Consider the following 24,361-nt stretch of genomic DNA (forward strand, 5'->3'; position numbering starts at 1 on the left):
GAGCCTGTGCTCTAGAGCCTGCGAGCCACAACTACTGAAGCCCGCGTGCCGCAACTACTGAAGCCTGCATGCCTAGAGCCCGTGCTCCACGACAAAGAGAAGCCACCACAATGAGATGCCTGCACACTGCAACGAAGAGTAGCCCCTGCTCGCTGCAACTAGAGAAAGCCTGCACACAGCAACGAAGACCCAACGCAGCCAGAAAAAATAAATTAAAAAAAAAAAAAAGTTATAACTAATAAGCCAAAAAAAGTAGATAGAATTGAATATACAAAATAATTCAGCAGAAACCACAAAAAGATGAAGGGGACAAAGACCAGATGGGAAAAATATAAAATAAATAGGATAGGCTCAAACCTAATGTTATGTATAATCACGTTAAATGTAGATAGTCTAGTGTTGCTTCAGCAGCACATATATTAAAATTGGAATGATACAGAGAAGATGTACAAATATGACACATAAATTTGTGTAGCGTTTGATATTTTTAAAAAAGTAAATAGTCTAAAGTCCCAATTTAAAGGCTGAAATTGGATTAAAAAGCAAGACCCAACCATATATTTGCCTGTAAGAAATAGTAACGATAAACACAAATAGGTTAAAAATAAAATAATGAAAAAGACATAACATGCTAACTTAGTTGAAAGAAACTTGGAGTTTCTTTAATAAAACTTGGTTTTATTAATATCAAAGTAGATTTGAGAGCAAGGAATATTTATTACCTGGTAAAAATCAGATCATTTCATAACAATAAAGGGATCAGTTAATTAAGAGGACATACCGATGCTAAATATTTATGTACCTAAGCTCAAAACAAATGAAGCAAAAACTAATAGAAATTCAAGGAAATATTCACAATTATAGTCAGAGATTTCAGTAACCCCTCTCAATAACTGATATAACTAATGGACAGAAAAATTACAAAGATATAGTTAACTTGAGTAACACTGTCAACTTGACCTGGCTGCATTTACAGACCACTTTACTCAAGAAGAGCAGAATACACATTTGTTCACAAGTTCACACACAACATTTACCAAGATAGACTATATTCTGGGCCATAAAACAAGTCTCAATAAATTCAAAAGGATTCAACTCATACAAAGAATCTTCTCAGATCACAGTGCAGTTAAATTAGAAATCATTAATAGAAAGATCCTTGGAAAATCCCCTATATTTGGAAATTAAATAGCATGCTTATAAGTAATTCATGATTAAAAGAAGAAATCAAAAGGGAAATTATAAAGTATTTTAAGTTGAGTAAGAAGAGAACACAATGTTTTAGAAGATGCTGCTAAAACAGTACTTAGTGGGAAATCTGTAGCTCTAAATATCTATACTAGAAAGGTCTCAAATAAATGACTTTAATTTCCACCTTAATAATGTATAAAAGAACAGATCCCAGAGGAAGCAGAAGAAAATAAGAGATAATCTGAATAACCCTATATGTATTAAAGATACTGAAATTTGTACTTAAAAAATGTTCTCACAAAGAAAACTCCAGGTTCAGATAGTTTCACTGGTGAATTGTACTAAAGACTATAGGAAGAGATAATATCGATTCTACACAAACTTTTCAAAATATTTGAAGCGGAAGGAATGTTTTCCAAACACTTTGATGTCAGCATTACTGGGGTACCAGAACCAGACAAAGACATTCCAAGGAAACTACAGAACAATACTACTCACAAACATAGATGTAAAAAATCTAAACAGAATTTTAGCAAATCAAATTCAACAGAATATTAAAAGGATATTATGTCATGACCACGTGGGGTTTATCCCAGGAATGTAATGTTGGTTTAACATTCAAAAAAATCAAATAATATGTATAATTCCCCACACTAACAAAGTAAACAGTAAAAAGCACACAGTCATTTCAATAGATGCAGAAAAATCATTTGACTAATCCAGTAACCATTCCTGATTTAAACAAAAGCCTTCAGTAAACCAGGAATAGAAATGAACTTCCTCAGTATGAAAATGGACATCCATGACAAACTTTGTTTGCTGATATTGTACTTATTGGTGGAAAGATTGAACACTTTTTTTCTAAAATTAGAAACAAGTTAGAGATGTCTACTTTCACCAGTCCTATTCAGCATTGTCCTGGAGGTTGTAGCTAGTGCAGTAGGGCAAGAAAAGGAAATAAATGGTATTCACATTGCAAAGAAAGGAATAAAACTGTCCTAATTCACAGATTACCTGATTTTCTATGCAGAAAATTTGATAGACTTCTACTAGACCTAATGAATAAGTATAGTAAGATTGAAGGATACAAGATCAATATGCAAATGTTGGTTGTATTTCTATACATTAGCAAGGAACAATCTGAAAAAAACCCCATTTACAACAGTATCAAAAATATGAAATACATATATGGATAAATATAACAAAGTAAGTTAAAGAATATTTATGTTCAGTAATATAAAACACTGCTGAAATGAAAGGATACCTAAGTAAATTGAGAGGTCCATTTGATCCTCATTATTCATGTATTCTGTATTTGTGAATTGGTCTATTCGCTAAAATTTATGTGTAACCCCAAAATAATACTTGCAGTGCTTTTGTGATCATTTGCTGACACGTGCAGAGTGGTGAAAAATTTGAGTTGCCCTTTGTGCGCAATCTGAACTGAGGCTGAACAAGGTGACACTCTGCTTTCTTGTTTCAGTTCTCCTGCTATAAGCAAACGTCCTTTTCTCGGTTTATTTAGTGTCACATTTTTCTGCTTTTTGTTGATGATTTGGCTGTTTAAAATGGCCCCCAAACATAGTGCTGAAGTGCTTTGTAGTGTCCCTAAGCACAAAAAGGCTGTGATATGCCTTAGGGGTAAGATGTATGTGTTTAGATAAACTTCATTCAGGCAGGAGTTACTGTTAGTTGTGAGTTCAATATTAGTGATTCGGGGGGCTTCCCTGGTGGCATAGTGGTTAAGAATCTGCCTGCCAGTGCAGGGGACACGGGTTCGAGCCCTAGTCTGGGAAGATCCCACATGCCGCGGAGCAGCTAGGCCCGTGGGCCACAACTGCTGAGCCTGCGCGTCTGGAGCCTGTGCTCCGCAAGAAGAGAGGCCACGACAGTGAGAGGCCCGCGCACCGCGATGAAGAGTGGCCCCCGCTCGCTGCAACTGGAGAAAGCCCTCGCACAGAAACGAAGACCCAACGCAGCCAAAGATAAATAAATAAATAAATAAATTTATTAAAAAAAATATTAGTGATTCAACAGTATATACTAAGTAAGGGATTTTAGCCAGAAACACACATAAAACAGGGTTATTTATTAATTGACTAACAAAAATGTTATGACCAGGGGCTTACAGGAACCTAACCCTTTATTTCCCCAGAAGCAGTGATTCAGTATTTGATAGTTCACTGTTTGCGGGAACATGAAAAAACATAGCTGTCATTGAGATATCATCATCTCAGTAATGAGAATTGACTATATGTCATGTACACAGGTTGGAAGGCTCAACTTTGTTAAAATTTCACCACATTAATCTGTAAATTCAGGGGAATTCTACTCTAATCCTTGAAGGCATTTTTGCCTAAAATAATTTCACATGGAATTGCAAGAACTTAGAATATCTAAAACAACTTTGAAAAAGAACAGTACTGGGGAGCCAACACTACCTAATTTCAAGAGTTTTTATAAAGGTATGGTAAAAATGGCATTGGCATAAAGGTGGACAAACAGATCAATGAAACAGAATAGGTGGTCCAGAAATAAACATACTTACATATAGATAACTGATTTTTTAAAAAAATTTTTATTTATTTATTTTATTTATTTTTATTTTTTTGGCTGTGTTGGGTCTTTGTTTCTGTGCGTGGGCTTTCTCTAGTTGCGGCAAGCAGGGACCACTCTTCATTGCGGTGCACGGGCCTCTCACTGTCGTGGCCTCTCTTGTTGCGGAGCACAGGCTCCAGACGTGCAGGCTCAGTAGTTGTGGCTCACGGGCCCAGTTGCTCCGCGGCATGTGGGATCTTCCCAGACCAGGGCTCGAACCTGTGTCCCCTGCATTGGCAGGCAGATTCTCAACCACTGCGCCACCAGGGAAGCCCCTAGATAACTGATTTTTGACAAAACCACAAAAGCAATACAGTGGGAAAAATATAGCCTTTTCCACTAATAGTGCTTGAACATTGGATATCAATATACAAAAAATGAAATTTAATCCATACTTTGCACCATGTAGAAAAATTAATTCAAAATGGTTCAGAGACCTAACTTTGCAAACTAAAGCTTCTAGAAGAAAACACAGGAGAAAATCTTTGAGACCTCAGGTAGGTAATGGTTTCTTAGATACAGCACCAAAAGCACAATCTATAACTGAACAAATTGATACATTAGACATTATTAAAATTAAAGCCTGCTCTTTGAAAGACTCTGGTAAGAGAATGAAAAGAGACGCCACATACTGGGAAAAATTTTTTGCCAAGCATATTCCTGATTAATGACTTGTATTTAGAGTATACGAAGAACTCTTCAGATAAAACAAGAAGAAAAAGAAATGACCTAATTAAAAATATTCAGATAGACACTGTACTTCATATATATATATATATATGTGTAGATAACATATAAACAAATGAAAAGATGCTCAACATTATTAGTTTTGAGGGAAATGCTAATTGAAACCACAGTGAGATACCGTTACACACCTATTAGAATGGCTAGAGTTAAGGAGACTGACCATTACACACCTGTTAGAATGGCTAGAGTTAAGGAGACTGACCGTACCAAATGTTGGTAAGGCCATACTATGTTTTAGCAGTGTTTAAATCCCAAGGTGGCTTCACTTGGAAAAGTCAGAGATTGTAGGCGTGACACTATGGTCTGCTTTGAATCAGGTCCTTGGGCATCTTCTTTCTGTCAGAACCTTGGTACATACTTTAGAAAGGACAACAGTAATTAAGAGTCTAAGACTTACCACTGTAAACTGTTTCCAACATTTGGTATGGCTTTGTAACATAATTTTTTAGGTATAAAAGTTACGCATATTCAAAAAAAGTAAAAACAAAAAGGTAAAACAATGCAGTACTTCAAAGCAGAAAGTGGACACCCCCCTGCTGCCAGCCCCGCTTCTTTAATACATGCACGTTTCATTTAAAGAAAATAAAAATAAGATTAGACAATGAGCTGTTACAGCTTTTTTCATTCAACATTTTGTAATGTTTTCCCATGTCACTACGTCATTCTTTTTTCAAAGCTGCATTGTCCATTGTAGCTTAGGTAGTCAGTCAATTATTGATGGATAAATATTTAGGTTGTTTAGAGCTCTTGCAATTACAGTCTTGCTATGTAGGTTGTCATTGTGTATCTTATGCGAGTCTTCCTGCAGTATGAATTACCTAGACGTACAATTTCTGTTTTAAAGATAGATGCAACTGAAAAACTTTAATCAATATTCCCAGATTGCCTGCCAAAAAATGTGTACTTATTTATGTTTGTATCAATAGAATTTGCACCCATTTTCACACATCCTTGTCAATAGTTACATGATTTTTTTTCATTTTATCAGTCTAATGGGATAAATTATATCTCATTGGAATTCAAATTTTTATTTCTTTTAACACTGGCTTTTTGAACAGATGTGTTTACTCAATACATTATATGAATTGATTGTGCATTTTTTTTCTGTTGGATTTTTAAAAAAAATTGATTTATGTCATCTTCATATTTTATGGATTTTATTTTTATCCTCTTCAGTTTTTCTTCACATGTTACAAGTATTTATTCCCTAGTTTGTTGACTATTTTTTAGTGTCATTCATGGTGTGTTCTGCTCTATAGAGGTTTTACATTTTTTGTGTTGTTAAATCTGTCAGTTTATCCCATTATGTCTTTTAGGTTTCTTATCTAGAAAAGCCTTCTATGTTACAGGATTATGACAAATATTTAGCCAAGTTTTCTTGTGCTTTTGTCATATTTTTATATTCTGCATTTTAATACTTTTGGAATTTATTTTTGTGTCTATATGAGATAGGAACTTTAATTTTTCTTAATTAACAGACAATTATAATAGAGCAGTTTGATCCTTGGGTGGTGATTTTGCTTGGACCACCTTAGGTTATGGTCTAATTTGAAGTTATAAGGTTTGTTTTAGTTATAGCTATGGACAGACAGTTATATTTCTGCTAGAAGGCAAGAACCTTTGGAAGGTAAATTCCTTGCTTTTTTGACTCTGTTTTCTTTCTTTTTATTTTACTTGGGAATTAGGAAGAGTCCCTTCCAATAGCAGGGAATAGGGAAAGGGGAGCCAACAAAGAGACATAGAAACTGTGTCCAAGTCATTTTCTGGGACCAGGGATGGAAACGGATTCTTCTGTGGAGAGACTTGCCTTGGCAGGTGAGGTAGACTATGATTTACTAGCAACAGCTCTGGCCGTGATTTAACTACCTTAAAAATGTTGCTACTCTAAGTTCTGGCTTAGGAAACTTGGTGTTTTCGTGGATTCTGGTCACACAGTTTTTTCTGCTATATCCTATTCTGCATTTATAGTCTGCTAATGATCTACTTGCATTTGCCAGAATGTGATGTGTTTATTGTGCTTTCTCCTGCATGTGTGCTCTGGAAAAGCCTGGACTGTCTTTCTCTCTTCCTTGCTAACTTGGTGAATGCCTACTTTCCTTAACTAATCTAATCAGCACCTCTTGAAACCTACCTTTCAACACCCCGTTCACCTAAGGAGTCCCTTCTAACAGCCTTACTACAGAACTTTTCATGTTGTAGTTTAGTGTATTTGTTTCTTGTATGTGTCTGTTTTTCTACCAGACTCTGAGCTCCTTTGGAACAGGGATTTTGCCTGTTAATTGAAAACTGTGAACTGTATTATCTTGGTATATTTTGAAGATTCAAGTACCACAGTGTCCAGGACATTTTATAAAGATATAAAAACAATCTATCTCAAAAGAGTTATGTCTCTGTTTTGCTGAGTGTGCAGATCCTGTTATTATGAATTAGCTGTTTTACCAGTGTTACTTATCAAAGTTACGGAGAGTTACATGTAAACAAATTTTATACCAATAAAGGTAGAATATTCCCTAACAAAAATATGAGAAATCTTATATGTAATTTATATCACACTTGGGAATTTTTCAGTGGAGACAAACTTAATATGTTATAGTAAGTCAGTGGAAAAAATAATAACAAATACATGCTTTTTATAGAATATTAAAGAAGTATATTTGTGTGAATAAAGTCAACTTATCCTAACGAACATTTTAACTCAGAATATTTTAGCTTAGGAAGCCATGAAAAAAGTTTATAAAATCATATCACTGTATGCATATTTGATGATAGTGTGCTTTAACAGATTACTTATAAGCAGAATAATAATGCATTCTTATTGTTAATAGTATCTTACATCATTTCATTCAACCAATACCATAATCCACTGATATAAAAACAACTATTATTTCTGTTTAACTGTCCAGGAAAGTGAGATTTAAGTACTTTCTCAAGGTTACGTAGATATCAATCAGTGGCAGAGATATCCAAAACAGGCTCTTAAATAGATGGCATTTGTTCTCTCAAAAGCAAAGTTTTAGAATTGTGTAATTCATTATCATTAATTTTATTTACTTCTAAGTAGGTATCTACTATTCCAGCCACCAAATTGACTTGAAGCCTGTTTCAAAATAGCTTCATTGAGGACATTCTTAAGTCTCTTGAAAATGTATACTTATGCAACAGTGTACATATTTCTCACTTTTTGTACTTGTTGACTTTTCTAAAAAGTAATATATAAATTAAGTTGATGGATCCCAATTTTTATAGACCAATTTGTTTTATAATTTTGTAGATACTGTGTCAAAATTTTGGTTTAATTTTGATATTACTGCTCTACCATTGATCTCTGTCAAGTAGTTAATACTAATAAGATTTCAAATTGAATAGAGGAACAACTATGGAAAATAAAATTTTAATCATTTTGTAAAATAAAACATATGAACTAGAACTAATTATTTTTAAATTTACCAACTTTAAATGTTTGGGTTTTAGTTATAAAGTTTTATCAAAGTGAGATTTTACATGTATTTTGCACACCTTTCACACCAAAACTTAAATCACACATTAAATCCATTGTGGGATTTCATTAATGGATTCCATGAGTCCATTATTGGATTCATGTTATTTTTATGAAGCAGAAAGTTAGAATTAATGGAATATAAGTTTAATACCATGTTATTAGCACTTTCCTTTAAAGAATTTAGATCAGATTTTCTTACCAAGTTTACAGAGCTGTAAACTTATCATTTTAATCACATTTAAACATATTTAAATCCTAGGCTATTAATTTTTATACTGTAAAATTGTCACATTATTCTTGCTATGCTCCTAATATTTTTTCCATCATAATAGATGAATATGCAGCATTACTAAGTTATGAAAATTGTTATAGTAGAAGTATAAATGCTATTTTAGTGTTATGCAAAATTGACTCATTTTTACCAGCCTTCAGTTTTTTCTCATTTTCATTCTTCTTTTGCTTTTTGATATTCAGGTAGCTGTGTTGTATACTGTACTTGAGTATTTAATGCCATGGTATGCAAGGACCAAAATTGATTATAGTACCAGGTCACCTTGTATTTTATGTAATGACTGACTTTCTGGTACAGTTTATAAAATGTTTATTTGAATGATATACAGTGGAATAAGTAAAATGCAGATTTCTTCAACCTCTCTTGACTAATATTCTTTGCCTTTTTTGTGCTGTTCCAAAAAGTAATAATTACTAGGTTTATTTATTTATTTATTTTTGGTTTGTAAGCCACTTAGAATGGTTTACTTGTAGAATTAGCTGTCAGCTGTATTGGTCCTACAGTTGATTGCTTAGATTTTTTTTTTAAACTTATGCCTTATTAGGTATTTGTGTAGTATTGTTATAAAATAATTTCTTAATCATAATGATTGTGATCAAGTTATTGTACCAAATTATTAGTCCTGTAGAGGGTATTAAAAAGTTAATTAGAAGTATTAAAAAGAATACTGTTTTCTACATTAAACCTTGCCATAGAAAGTTTATAGATGAAGTTCCTAAAATCAGCTATTTCCACTTATTTAATGTATTCCCTATATATTGTGACTACAGTTTAACTGAGCAGGAAGTAATCCATTTTATGCTTGGGTTTTAAAGTGTTTTTTAACATTGATTAATGGGAGATGAAAGAAAAACTGAAAAGCAGTTAAATATGTCTGTAAATGAGATGAAGGAAAAATATAGGATAAAATACTGTAGTGTTAGGAAAATATTCTGAAGCTGTAATAATAATTGTGGTAGAATTTATAGTACCATGTATTTAAAAATCTTAACCTTATAACAGTCTGTGAGTTAGTTAAGTAGGATAGATTATTACCTTTATTTTATAGATAAAGAATAGTAGGCTTAGTAAATTTAAGTAAAAATTATTAAGACATTTCAGGTTAGGGAAGGATTTCTTGAGGCAGAAAAGGCCCAGACCATAAAAGATTGATATTATGCATAAAATAGTCAATAGAAAAAAGGACGGAAGCAGTTCCCAGAAGAGGCAACCCAAATGATCAAAAACAAAGTTTTGTCAAACATCAGATTGTCAGAGATTAAAATATCTGACTATACTGCATGTTTTCAAGGTTGAAGGGAAATAGTAATTCTCATGCTGCCAGGGGAAGGTAATTTGGTACAGTCCTTCTGAGTGCTGTTTGCTAGCGTGTTTTAATTTGTAAGAGTGAAGAATTGGAAACAACCTAAATGTCTACTATCAGAGAAGATTAAAAAATTTATGATAAAATATTGTGATGGAAATTATACAGCAGTTAAAAGTAATGCACTGGATCTATGTAAGTTAACTCTCCAAAACATAATGAAGAGTGAAGAAAATTGTGAAAATGATATGTTTATTATATTACTATTTATGTGAACTCTAAAACTACATATATCAATACTGTGTATTTTTTCATGGATATGCATGCATTCATATAAGTGTATTTTAGAATATCCTGGAGGGATATATTTTAAATTCACATAGTGGTAGTTTCTGGAAAAGATAAAGGGAACTTAACTGGAATGTAATACTGTTTTTTCTTTTTTTTTTTTAAAGTAAGACAAAGCAAACATAGAAAGTGTTAATTTCAGTTCTGGGTGATAAGGGCATGGTCATTTGTTAAATTATTCTTTCTACTTCTTTTCAAAGTTTCAATAAAAAAACAAAAAGAAAAGTTACTAAAAAACAGTAGTTGGGAGAGCTAGTAATTAAACCTTAGGACTTGATTCCCAAGTCTAGAGCTTTTTCAATTAATATGTTGCTTCAGAATGAGAAGGAAAACAAGAAAGATCAAATGATGAAAAAGCAGATAAAATTTAGTTTTATAGCAATAAGAATAAGAATTATGTGTTTATGCTAAAATTTCTTGAGTGGAAAGGAAAGTTACAGGATCAATTAAAAATTATTATAATCTTATATTGTTTTAAATCTTTAAGCATGCTGTTATCATATATATATGTATAGAGAGCAATTTAGGTAGTTAGGAAAAAAAGTTACCTTAATTTATTGTTGAAAATGTGATACATATTTCTGTTGCATGTAATGGAAGACTTTAGGTGATTTGAAATTTTTGTATAAAATTCATGAAAATAATTTTATCCAAATATACAATCTGATTTCAATCTAAAAAAGTCAAAACTAGTTTTTCTTCCATTTTGTAAAGTCATTCTTCACAAAAACTTTACAGCCTTTTTATTTACAGCTTCTCTCCAAGATAAAATGGCAAACCCCAAAGAGAAAACTCCAATGTGTCTGGTAAATGAGTTAGCCCGTTTCAATAGAGTCCAACCCCAGTATAAACTTCTGAAAGAAAGAGGGCCTGCTCATTCAAAGGTAAGGTTTTGAAGAGAGGTGGTGAGACATGCTTATCAAAGTCTATCAGATTTATCATCTCAGGTTTTAATTGTGCTTTTTGGGGGGGAGGGGGTAGTGGATGGCATAAAGGCTCTTAGTCCTCTACTAAAAATATTTTGCAGTCTGTAACTAAACAATTTTATAGCTCATTATGGTTTACGGAGCTCTTTCAGAGACAGTACTTCATAAAAACCTTAATGAAACCACATGAGATATGGATTTTTGATTTCCTTTTAAGAAACTCAGGCACGGAAAAGTTAAGTAACTTGCTTTATAGTTCATGAGTGCCGGTGCCAGCGCTTGAACATGTATTCTGTGGCTCGCAAGTACTGTGCTTTTTCCATTACATAGTAACTGCTAACAGAAAAATGGATACAGAGTAAAATATAACAACAGTTACTTAGTGAGATGTCTTTTCCAATATGATTTTTAATTCTAAGATTCACCATTTATAAAATTTGTATATACCAGTTTTGTTGTTATCTATGTATTCAGTTATAATATTCTTTTAAATGGAAAATTGATTTATATTTTTATATAGCCTCATACATATATATGTTTTTACGTATACATGTTGCAAAGAAATCTATGACTAATGCATTTATGTTTGAGCTCTATTAATCTGTTTTTAAAAACTCAGTTGTGCACAAATTTCCTTGGCACATTTTTAATCTTGGATATTGGAGATTATGATAATGATTATAAATTTTTGTATACAGTGTGGAAGCAATTGATTCTCTAAAAGTTGGTTAATCTTCATAAAGCACAGGATTATTTGTTTTCTAGCATCTCCTTCAAAGTAAGGAAAATAAGATGAAACTGAAATCCATCAATTTTATTCCATATTAGAGGCTTTTATGAAGGATTTCTGGGCAGCCCTTTAATTTGTTCATAATATTTTTTGTTCAGAGAAAAAGGTAGTGGCCTTGGTCTACCTGTCTAGTCTTATATCCTGATCCTCTTCCATTCCCGTTAATCATATCTATTTCGTACTCATTCTTTCTGCCCTTGATCATGTTGAACTGTTTTCATTTCTTACAGTGTCTCATGTCTTTTCACATCTGTCAGGTTTGAACACACATCTCACATCTTTCAAACCTTTGTGAAACTTCTCTGCTCCTTCCGCTGGGCCGCCAGCAGGTTCCGACTTTCTTAGTTGTGGTCGTTACCGAGCTGTGGTATCATGATATTTGTTGGTCGTTATTATTGTATGAGACCGAGCTTATTTAGGGTAAGAAGTATTTTATTCTTCTACAGTTCATGGTTCCTCTAGTATGTGTCCTCTTTGCTTCTCATGGCCAATTCCAGGTATTCTTCCTTGAGATAGACCCCCCAGGTTTGAATTTCATGTTAATAGACTAACCCCCAGTGTAACATCACAGTAGTCATTTGCTGACCTCTGGGTGATTCCATCACATTTCTCACGGCTCACTTTCACTCTCTACAATACTCATCCTGTTTTAATTTTTGATGATATCATTGTCGAAATGATGGTTGTTCCAACATGCTGACATTTCAGTTTCTTGCATGTCTCCAATTATCTTGTCTTCCACTCTCCTTCAGCCACTCATTCCTGTGATCACATTCTTGATTTTATCATTACCAATAACTGCAAGACCCTCCATGATTATAATCTCAAGCATTCATTCGTCTCTGACACCTATTTCATTCCCTCTAGTAGTCTGACTTCAATAGTCCTTCCACACCACAAATCCATTGATTCCACCACCTTTTTACTATTTCTTACTTCCCTCAGTCCTCACGTTTCTTTATCTAGCTTAAATTCCATATGCTTTGTATGTACCCTCAACTCTCTTCCCCCCTTGGTTAGTACATGCTTAACAAAATCCCAACGCAAATCCCAGCTCTGCCTTCCCTTCTGAGTTACAGATGAACGACTTGTAGAGGCCAACCCCTCTATTTCTGTACTAAATCCCAACCCTTCTCACCTATTCAAGGTCATTCCTCCAGCTTTCTTTCCCCTCCCCTCCCTTAACTTTCTTCTGTGTCATTAAATTCCCCTTCTAATGGACCAGGTTTGTTGTGGTCCACATTCTTTTTTCTAGACAGTCCCAGATTCCCTTGGGTTTTAAGGAGATCTAGAGATCCCTTTGCCAACCTACACCTACTGCTCTGGGTGCTTTGGTCATAGACCACACCATTTAGCCTGTTGCTCATTTTTAAAGAGTGAGTACTAGAATAATTAGCATATTCTTGAATGAAAGATAGTATTTATGAGTCTAAATAGTATTAATTAATAATTATTGTTAATATTAATTGGCTAGGTCTGGATCCTTTTTGTGGAAAACAAAGTCCTTTGCATTTATGCATGTCTACCAGTGGTTTTAAGTGAGATATAAACTGTATTTTAATGAAATAAATGATTATCTCTGGCATGAAAAATTTAAACCTAGGCCCAACTCATTAATTTTCTTGGGACATTAACCAGTTATATGGCAATTTCCATATATATGCATATATATTTTACACACACACACACACACACACACACACACACACACACACACTTACAGTAGTGGTTTTCAGCCTTGGCTATTCATTGGAATCACCAAGGGATTTTAAAATTAAAAAAAATACTTATGCCTCAGTCTCACTCCCAGAAATTCTAATTTAAGTGGTCTTGGATGAGGCCTAGACATCAGGATTTTTTTAAAGCTCTCAGTGACCCAGATGTGCATCCAGAGTTGAGAAACACAGGATAGAGATGAATGTCTTCAGGGTGGTATAGAATTGTCTTCTTATACATACTTCATGGGAGGTAGTGATCTATCTACATGCTTTCCTCTTTCCTCCATTGAGTCTTACAGAATGTGAACAACTTGTAGAACTTTTAATGTGTGACTATTAAATAAAAAATATATATATTTAAAAAATTATTTATTTATTTATTTATTTATTTATGGCTGCATAGGGTCTTCATTGCTGCGTGCGGGCTTTCTCTAGTTGCGGTGAGCGGGGGCTACTCTTCGTTGTGGTGCTCGGGCTTCTCATTGCTGTGGCTTCTCTTTTTGCGGAGCACCACTGGGTCTAGGCACGGGGGCTTCAGTAGTTGTGGCACGTGAACTTAAGTAGTTTTGGCTCACGGGCTCTAGAGCGCAGGCTCAGTAGTTGTGGTGCATGGGCTTAGTTGCTCTGTGGCATGTGGGATCTTCCCGGACCAGGGATCGAACCTGTGTCCCCTGCATTGGCAGGCGGATTCTTATCCACTGCGCCACCAGGGAAGCCCTAAATAAAAAATATTTTAATGTTTGCCTTGTCCCCTTTTGTTTTTATACTCACTTTTTAATTGAACTCTGAAGTAATTTGTTACACCTTATATTAACGTGAGTTACTATAACATTGCTGTATCTCTTAAGAACCTAAATCCAGTTCTTTATTTTTCCTATGAATTGTTTTGATTTTCTCAAATCTCAGAAGACTATTATAATATAGAGTATAAGGAAGAGAGCCATGAATAACATAAAGTGGTATTTTCTCTTTTTCCTTTATTTCCCTATTTTGATGAGTTGTGTATGTGCACGGCTAAGTGTTAAGAAAACTGCTCTCGTACTAGCACTTTGAGAAGGTTTACTTGGGAATAGATATCACTGAGGGAGGCAGTACTACCCAGTGGCCTTGAAGCGAAGTGGTCTTTTTTTTTTTTTTTTTTTAATTCTTGCTAGATTTACCAAGCGTGATCTTTGCCCTGCATTATCCAGCTTGTGTGGCCTTGAACAACTAATTTAGAATCTCAGCTTTCTCATCTGTAATTTGAGAACTATAATACCTATTCTAGTGTAGTATAATGGAATGATGATTTGTAAATTTTCAGCAATTATGTTGATGATGGAGGTACCCAGATAATTGTCTCATTGCATGTTAGTTGTATATAGGATTAAAAAATCCGTGGTAAAATGTCTATTGAGTATTTATAATATGACAGACACTGTTCCTTATTGGAGCTTTCTACTCTGCTGTTTTCTGTGATGCCTCTCTTTGTATACTCTGGATTCAAGTCCTTTATTAGATATGTGCTTTGCAATTATTTCCGCTTCTTTGTGGCTTATCTTTTTTTAACATTGTCTTTTGAAGAGCAGTAATTGTTAATTTTGATGAACTCCAGTTTATCCATTTGTTCTCTTATAGATTTTGCTTTTGGTATTATATCTAAGAAATCTTTGCCCCGTTAAAGGTCATAAGATTTTCTTCTGTGCTTTCCTCTGGATGTTATATAGTTTAAGTTTTTACATTTGGGTCTTATATTTAGGTCTAATTGCCACTTTGAGTTAATTTTTGTATATGTTGAGTTATGGAACAAGATATATGTATATATTTTTGCATATGGATGTCCAGTTGTTGAAGAGATTTTCCTTTCCTTACTGCATTGCCTTGGCACCTTTGTCAAAAATCAGCTGTCCATATATATGTTTGTTTATTTCTGGACTCTGTTCTGTTCTGTTGGTCTATTTTCCTATCTTTATGCAAATACTGTGCTGTTGTGATTACTGTAGCTTTATAATCTGGTAGTACCAGCCCTCTAATTTTGTTCTTCATTTTCAGAGTTGTTTTGGCTATTCAACATCCTTTGCATTTTCATATGAATTTTAAAGTCAGCTTGTCCATTCTATAAAGCACCTTGCTGGGATTTTGGATAGAATTGCAATTAACTTATAGCTCAATTTGGGGAAAATTAATATGTTAGAAAAACTGAGTCTTCCAACCTATCAACAGAGTATCTCTTATTTATTTAGATATTCTTTAATTTCTGTCAATAATATTTTGTAGTTTTCAGTGGACAGGTATTTCTCATCTTTAGGTTTATCTCTATTTCATATTTTTGATGCTATTTTAAGTGATATTGTTTTTCAAATTTCAATTTATAATTCTTATTAAGCATTGCTAGTGTATAAAATACACTGATATTTTTCTGTTTTATATATTTTATTTTATACATATTAAAGCATTGAAATGTATGTATAACATTTGTATATAAATATACATGTATGAGAGTATGTAGAATAAAAGTGCGAATACAAATCAGAAAATTCCTACTTTTTCCATTGTAGGTTAACTTTCTTTGATACTGTGAAATAGTGCTAAAAATAACTGCCTCTCTAATGTAGGGAATCTGCACAGTGCCTAAGAATTTAGAAGAGAGAGAAATATATCAGACTACTTTTATATTACATTAAAAATTTTTTTCTAAAAATTTTTGATACAATTTTAAAGGTTACTTTCCATTTACAGTTATTACACAATATTGGCTATATTCCCCATGTTGTACAATACATCCTTGAGCCTATCTTACACCCAGTAGTTTGTACCTTCCACTCCCCCATCCTTACATTACCCCTCCCCCACTCCCTACTGGTAACCACTAGTTTGTTTTCTATATCTGTGTCTTCAAAACTACACTGATTTTTCTATATTGATCTAGCATCTTGCAGTCTTGCTAAACTCACTTATTAGTTCTAGTAGCCTTTTTCTTTCTTTTTTTTTTTTTTAAGATTCTGGTCGGTGTCCCACAGCCTATTTGTAAATAAAGACAATTTTAAATCTTACTTTCCAATCTGAATGTCTTTTATTTATTTCTCTTGCCTAATTGCATTGGCTAGAACTTACAGTGCAATGTTGAATAAAAGTAGTGAGAGCAGATATCTCTAACTTGACTTTATGGGCAGTCATTCAGTTTTTCTTCATTAATTGTGATGTTAGATGTAGCTTTTTCTGTAGATGCCTTTAATCAGATTGAGGAAATTCTTTATTTTATTTTTTTATTATTATTTTTTTTTGCTGAGAGTTTTAACATGAATAGATCTTGGTTTTTGTCATATGGTTCTTCTACATTGATTGAGATGGTCATATGATTTTTCCATTTTTAATCTCTTAGTATTGTGAGTTACATTGATTGACTCTCAAATGTAGAATCAACCCTTGCCTTCCTGGGATAAAATGCTTGGTTATAAAGTATTATCTCATTTCTATATTGATAGATTCCATTTGTTAATATTTTGTTAAGGATTTTTGTGTTTATCTTTATGAGAGGTATTGGTGTGTAGTTTTATTTTGTTTTCACTGGTAGTATCTTATTCTGGTTTCGGTATCAAGGTAATGCTAGCTTCATAGAATAAGTTGAGAGGTGTTCCTTCTGATTCAAGTTTTGGGAAGAGTTTTTGTAAATTGGCATTATTTCTTTCTTAAATGTATGGTAGAATTTATCATCAAAACCATCTGGGCCTGGGGTTTTCTTTGTGGAAAGATTTTAAATTACAGATTGAATTTCCTTAACATGTATAATCCTGTTCAGGTTACCTGTTTCTTCTTGAATGAGCTTTAGTAACTGTGGCTTTTAAGAACTTAATGTTGTTGAGTTTATTGGCATAAAGCTGTTAAAAAAATATTCCCTTGTTTCTTTTTAATATTTTAAGAATGTGTAGTGATGTCACCTCTCTCATTCCTGATACTGGTAATTTGTGGCTTCTCTTTTTTTCATGATTAGTCTGCACAGAGGTTTACAAATTTTACTGATCTTTGCGAAGTACCAGCTTTTGGTTTTATTGATTTTTTTTTCTCTATTATTTTTCTATATTTATTTTCTTATGTTTGCTTTTACGTTTACTATGTTTTTTCCTATTTACCTCAGGTTCGATTTACTCTTTTTCTGGTTTCTTTAGATTAAAGCTGAAGTTAACTTACTTGAGACCTTACTTCTTAGTGTAGGCATTTAGTGCTAGAAATTTCCCTTTAGTACTGTTTTAGCAGTGTCATCTTTTGAAACGTAGAGTTTTCATTTTCATTCAGTTTAAAATAAATACTTTCTATTTTCCCCTTGGTTTCTTCTTTTACCCATAGGTTATTTAGAAATGTGTTATGTAGTTTCGAAATATTTGGAGATTTTCCAGAGATCTTTCTGTTATTATTTTCTAATTTAATTCCATTGTGGTCGGAGAGCATACTGTTCATCACTTGACTCCTTAGAATTTGTTGTGTCTTGTTTTATGGTCCAGAATATTGTCTGTCTTGGTAAATTTTTTGTGAGAAAATGAGAACAAATGTATATTTGCTCTTCTTAGGTAGAGTGTTTTAAAAACATTGCAATCAGGTTATGTTGGTTGATAGTGTTGTTCAGGTCTACTATATTCCTCCTGTTGCCTGCTTGGTCATTGTTATATCAATTATTGGGAGAGAGGTATTGAATCTCTGACTCTAATTGTGGATTCTTTATTTCTCTTTGCAGTTCTGTTTTTGCTTCATGTATTTTGAAACTCTGTTATAAGTCACCCAAGTGTTTAAGATTGTTAATCCTCTTCTTGATTAACTGGCCCCTTTATCATTATGAAATGACCTTTGTTTTCACTGGTAGTAGTCTTTGCTCTGGAATCTACTTTGTCTGATATTTATATAACCATTCTGACCTTTCATTGCTTTATGTTACCATGATATAGTTTTTTCTATCCCATTGCTTTTAAACCATGTGTCTTTATAGTTGAAGGTAGCATACAGTTGGATTTTGTTTTTTTATCCAGTTTGACAATCTCTACATTTCAAATGGGGGCATCTACACAATTTTGTTTTAATTTTCACAACCATTCTCTGTGTTCTTATTACCCCACTTTCACTAAAGAAGTAAGAAAACAGAGGGAAAGAATTAACTTCCCTAATGTTACACATAGTAAATGGTGGATTGTGACTTCAGCTCATAAACAGTATGTCCCAGGAGTCCTACTCAAAATTATAAAATTTTTATTGTAGTGAGACTCTTTTTTTTCTCTCCAGTTTTATTGAGATATAATTGACATAAAATGTTGTACTAGTTTTAGGTGTACAATGTAGTGGGATTCTTAAGAGGTTTCAGAAAAGCAGAGGATAGACTTGGATACATTTGCATTTTATAGAATATTCATGTTGGTGATGGCACGGTTTGTGGGATCTTAGTTACCCAACCAGGGATCAAACCCAGGCCTCAGCAGTGAAAGTGCGGAGTACTAACCACTGGACCACCATGGAATTCCCAAGAAGGATAGTTTGAATGGGAAAGTCTTATGTTAAAGGAGTGATATTAGGATGGTCTTGTAGTAATTTAGGAGAGGGATACATTGATACTCTTCACTAAGACATTGGCAAACATTACAAAGAAAGGGCAGATCTGAAAAATATTTTTGAAGTTGAATCAGCTGGATGCAGGGGAGAATGCAGAGAGAAATGGAGCAGACAAGGAAGACCATTCAAAGGTGTCTGGCCAGTAAGACTGGGAAAGTGATGACATCTGGAAGATTAGGAGGCAGGAAATCTGAGTTTATAGAGGCTTTAGACTAAGGTGGTGACAACAGAAATAACAAGGAACAGTTTTGAGGTGTTGTTAAATAAGTCTTAGGAAAGCAAGGATAAACAAAGAAGCTATTGAGGTTTTGAACCTGAATTAATGGAAGAATAATGGATGGAACATTCTGGAGCATGAACTGATTTTGAGGAGAATGGGAGAGATAATGTATTCTTTGTGGCAGAGTTCTTTGTTATATACTGTAATTTGAAAGCCAAAAGACCTAGTCATTGAAAAATCATTTTAAAATCGGGTAAATGAATTAAAGATATGTTTTTGGTAAAAATTTTAAACTGAATCAGAATAAAAGAAAAATTATTCACTTTTAATAGATATGTACATATTTTGAATTTCAAATGATTATAAATATTTTCAACTCTGTATTTTGAAAAATTGAAAACCTACAGGAAAAATTGAAAGAGCAGTATAATGGATCTTTCAGATTTACTAATCATTAAGTTATTTACTACATTGCTACATTTACTTTTCTTGCTCCTTCTGTATAAATACATACTTTTTCCTTGAACAATTTGAAAATAAATTTCAACCATCATGACATTTTACCCTTAAATACTTGTATATCTATCTTGTAAGACCAAAGACATTCTTCTTCATAACCATAGTACTATAATTACTCAAGAAATTTAAACTTGACTGAGTTTGTTTAGTACATTATAGTCTATAGTCAAATTTCCCTGGTTGTTCTCTAAATGCCCTTTATACTTTTCTTCCCAGTACAAATCCAGTCAGGGATCATACATTGTACTTTATTACACCCTATCATGTCTCTTCAGCATCCTTTAATCTAGGACAGCCCCCTTGCATTCTTTTGTTTGGTTTTTTCTTTCATAACATTGACAGTTTTGAAGAGTTTAGGTCAGTTGTCTTATAGAATATACCATAACCCAGATCTGCCTGATTGTTTCCCTATGATTAGATTCAGGGTAAACATTTTTAGCCAAGAATGCTACATACTTCTCATTGCATCATACCAGGAGGCACATGATGTCCCTTTGAATGATTATTGATGATGCTAACTTTAATCACTCTGTTGTTAAAGGTATTTTCTACCTGATTTCTTTCCTGCAAAGACATTTATTTCTTCATAATTCATAAGTATTTTGAGGTTCAAACTTTGTATTCCTACAAAGTAGTAAGCTGTCTGTGGAGTAAAACAGCGGATTGTATGTGTATCCTGTAACTGATCCTAAATTTTAAAGGTGAACAATAGGTTTTTGGATGCATATGGAAATCCGGTGTAAATGGAACGTTAGGATGTGCAAGGGGAGGGGTGGGTGTGAAATGAAGATGGACAGGTGTCTCCTTTGTGCCATGTTACAAGGGGAACAATCGAAGGTTTTTAACCTGGTGGTGTTTGGAGTGATGCAATTGGATTTGAGTTTTCAAAAGATAGTTCGATTTAGCAGCAGTCAGTTGGGAGATTATTATATCTAAGCTAAGATGATGAAAGACTGTATCTAGTGCAGCAGTGTCACTGGCAGAGAGAGGAAGGAGATTTGAGAAATATTCATGAGGTTAAAACTGACTGAATTTGGTGACTGGTTAAAGGTTGGTTGTGGAGGATTGAGAGTTCCTTGGTGACAGAATATTTAATTGGATTTCCTGACTCACTGACTAGATTGTGCTAAGTATAAAGTTTAAGGAATTCGATTTTGGAAAAGTTACAGAGACAGGACCTTTTGGATTCTCGTATAGTTTCTCTTACTCTTTGTTCTTATTCTGCTTTTTTGAGGACTGTTTGACTGACATTAACAGTATGATTCCATTTAGGGAAGCGATTTCTTCTTGATATATTCTACCCAACATGTACACTTAGAGCTGCCGTTAAGCCTTCGGATAGAACCGAATTTGGCACAATCTCTTAAAATTCGTTCACTACTTAGAATAAGATTTTTGTTGCAAATGATCTGTAAGCTCAACTCTAGCTCTAAAATTTTGATTCTGTGGTGTATCTATTTTTCTCTCAGACAGCACACTTTATTTTCTGAAAAATTTCAATGTTTTCTTTGTCTCTGTATGTTTTTCCAAGATGTTCTCAGTGCAGCTGAGTCTTGGGGAGCAGACATGGGAATCCGAAGGGAGCAGTATAAAGAAGGCCCAGCAAGCTGTCGCTAACAAAGCTTTGACTGAATCTACGCTTCCCAAACCAGTTCAGAAGCCACCCAAAAGCAGTGTTAACAATAACCCAGGTATGGCCCTGACTCGTTTCCTCCTGTTGTCATCTTCTGCATGTGCTGTTCTCTGTATTTTCCTTCATACAGGCCCATTGCATAGTCAACAGGTACTGACAGCACAGATGGTAAAGACAGCCGAATAATAACTGAAGGTGAGAGAATGGAGATGGTAATTGTAATTATTTTAAAAATTTGCTTTAGTGGATACTCTAAAGGTGCATTATTTACTTTTTATGTGTGATAAAAAGACATTTGGATACAAAGAACAGAAAATAGGACTGAGTTTTTTTTTCTAAAGCAAAGATAGAAATGATCAATTTCTCTTTCTAAATATATAATATATAATTTAATAATTAAAAATAGTTATTCTTTATTTTAGTTTAATAGAAAATTATAAAATTAGCCCTAAGCATCTTATTATTTTATTTGTTCATGTAGGAATGGTTGCCATTTACATTTAGAACATTCATATGGAGTTTAAGAAACCCACAAATCCAAAAAACCCACCTGTGTGTAATATACTGCTAAGTAAATGAGTGTTCTAATTTTAAGCTCCTAAGAATAATTGTAAAAAGTTGTTCTAATTGCATGCAGTACCAAAAACATTATACGTCCAGTTACCTATTGGGAAGCGCAAACCTGTATCAGACACAGTGCATGAATTGGTAGCCTCAAATCAATAAAGTTCCATAAGTTTAGTGCCAGCCCTGTGTCCATTCACTCATCTGTTAACCTATTAATGCAAGTGGTTACCTTCTGACCGATACTGCTTTAGGTGGAGTACTTTTGTGATGGAGTGAACAAAGACATTTTGCCTGCCAGCAGTGACTCTGTAGTCTGTTGAATTACAGCTCCCATGCTTCTGCTCACAGTCAGGTCGGACACTTCTTTCCCACGTGGCGCTTGTTAGGCAGGCAGTCTCCTCTTTCAAGGACTGCTTTTTCCAGAGCTCCATGACTTTCCTAGTCGTAGTCCTTTTGCATCTGTTCAGCTGATTCCAGTATTTATTATGTATGGGTAAATAAGCCAAAATATTACGGTAATAAAGAAAAAACACCAGTTCAGCTTGAAGCTGGTAAGAGGCTATCTACTTTTTTAACTTTTAAAACTCTCTTCAAATGACTGGTTGATCATTAGCACCACACCACCACCTCTATTTATTAAGCATTTGTTTTAATATATCTAAGAGTTATAAACCACTGTCCTTTGCTGTGAGGATTTTAGTCATTTACATAAAACATGTAACTCAGTGGTAAAGATTAAGTACCAAGTGAGTAATAATAGGCATCAGTATTATAAGTAATGATAAACATGGACTGAAGTAGATGAGGTGAGATACAGGTCATGAATAGAGAGTAGGCAGGTATAGAGGAGAGAAAAGAATATTCCAGGCTGAGGAATACGATGAGGAAGTGCATTGGAACAGGAATCTGGATGATGGGTTTTGCAAAAAAAATTTTTTTTGTAGACGGTTTTTAATTAGAGCAGGTAAGTGGCTAGTAAGAGACAAGACTAGAGATGTAGTTAGAAAGTAGATTGTGATGGACTTGGCTGCAGCTTTAGGAGATAAATTTTATCCATAGTTTGGATTAATTTTCATGAGCAGGTGGATGATGTGTTTAAAAGAGCAGTTTAGGAAGTTGAGTTTGACATGTGAATGGGAGGTGGAAAATACCAAAAGCAAAATCAGTTAGGAAACCACTGCCATAGTTTACGGGTGAAGAAAGAAAAAAAACACATGCGCAGGGAATGCTGTTGCCCCCTCCTCTGCTGGAATATTGGCATGGCAGTCGGAATGGACAGAAGGACAAGTGTTACTGACCCACTGGTGGAAGCCATGCTTGTGGACCAGCCCCCCAGGGCAGATGCTGTGAAGCGAGAGCAGTTGTGTGCTGAGCTTTGGGTCAGGTCCACTTCCAGGGGTTGTAGCTGGAGGTAAACTAGCAAGGGAGTTAGAGGAAGGAAACAGGAGAGAGTCTGGCTCACTGGCCTTTCAGACCAATGGAGATAAGAGTTTCCACCATGGAATGTTGCAGTGAGCTGACAGAATGAGTAGATTTTGGGGGGTAAATTTTAATTCTATTTATTTTTATTTTTTTGTATGACATTTTACACGTTTATTCATTGTTGAGGTAAATTTTAAAAATAAAATATAATATTATGTTCTGGCAGGTGCACAAATTATGGTTTTTGAGCCTTGATGGCGTTTTGCACTGTGAACACTTTGCAGGCTTTACCAGTGCCTCAGAAGCCTCCCTCATGCCCTCTTTTAGTGGTTAAACATCTCCTAAGGAACCACTCTTCTTCTCTCTGTCATCCTAGATTTGTTGTGCCTGCTTGTTGGAATCATGCATCATACTTTTTTGTGATAGCTTGTTTTTCTCAATGTCATGTTTGTGGGATTCATTGTGTTGTGTGTTAACAGTCTAGTATTTCTTTGCTATGTAGTATCCCACTGCATGGATATACCACTATTTACTTATTCACTATACTAATGGTGGACATTTGGGTTGCTTCTAGTTTGGGGCTGTTAGAAGTAAGATTGCTATGAACATTCTTGTATGTATACATTTTTGTTGGCGATGTAGCTAGGATTAGAATTGTTGGGTCGTAGGTTATGCATGTTTTCAGTGTTAATACATAACGTCAAATTTATCACATTTCCCTCCCACTAGCAGTATATGAGAGCTTTCCACATCCTTGTCAATATAGGGTATCTTAAAATTTCTACCTATTCTTCTGGGGATATAGTAGTATTTCATTGTGGTTTTAATTTGCATTTCCCTAATCATTAAAGTGATCACCTTTTCATATGCCTATTGGCATTAGGGTGTTCTCTGCTGTTGATATATTTTTCCTGTTAAGAAACTGCCTTGTCAGTTTTTAAATTTTTTCAATTTTTTATTGACTTATAGGGTTCTTACATATTCTGGATTAATATACTTTGTCAGATATGTGTATGG

General features: G+C 34.1%; 1 protein-coding gene and 1 pseudogene across 11 annotated transcripts in view; both read left to right on the forward strand.

The window, feature by feature from the left end:
* STAU2 (staufen double-stranded RNA binding protein 2) overlaps positions 1–24,361 on the forward strand; it is a 322,172-nt gene that overhangs the window by 22,022 nt on the left and 275,789 nt on the right. For 4 of the 11 annotated variants that reach the window (XM_057531779.1, XM_057531776.1, XM_057531777.1 and 1 more), the window contains one exon: positions 21,254–21,413. In XM_057531779.1, coding sequence (XP_057387762.1) covers positions 21,254–21,413 — 160 coding nt within the window. Of the gene's footprint in view, positions 1–6,221; positions 6,352–10,716; positions 10,863–21,253; positions 21,414–24,361 lie in introns of all 11 variants that reach the window. The other 7 variants (XM_057531771.1, XM_057531770.1, XM_057531775.1 and 4 more) reach the window with 5 other exon arrangements.
* On the forward strand, positions 397–489 carry LOC114238267 (U6 spliceosomal RNA; annotated as a pseudogene).

The sequence above is a fragment of the Balaenoptera acutorostrata genome, chromosome 17 (assembly GCF_949987535.1).
Source record: "Balaenoptera acutorostrata chromosome 17, mBalAcu1.1, whole genome shotgun sequence".
NCBI classification, from domain to species: Eukaryota; Metazoa; Chordata; class Mammalia; order Artiodactyla; family Balaenopteridae; genus Balaenoptera; species Balaenoptera acutorostrata.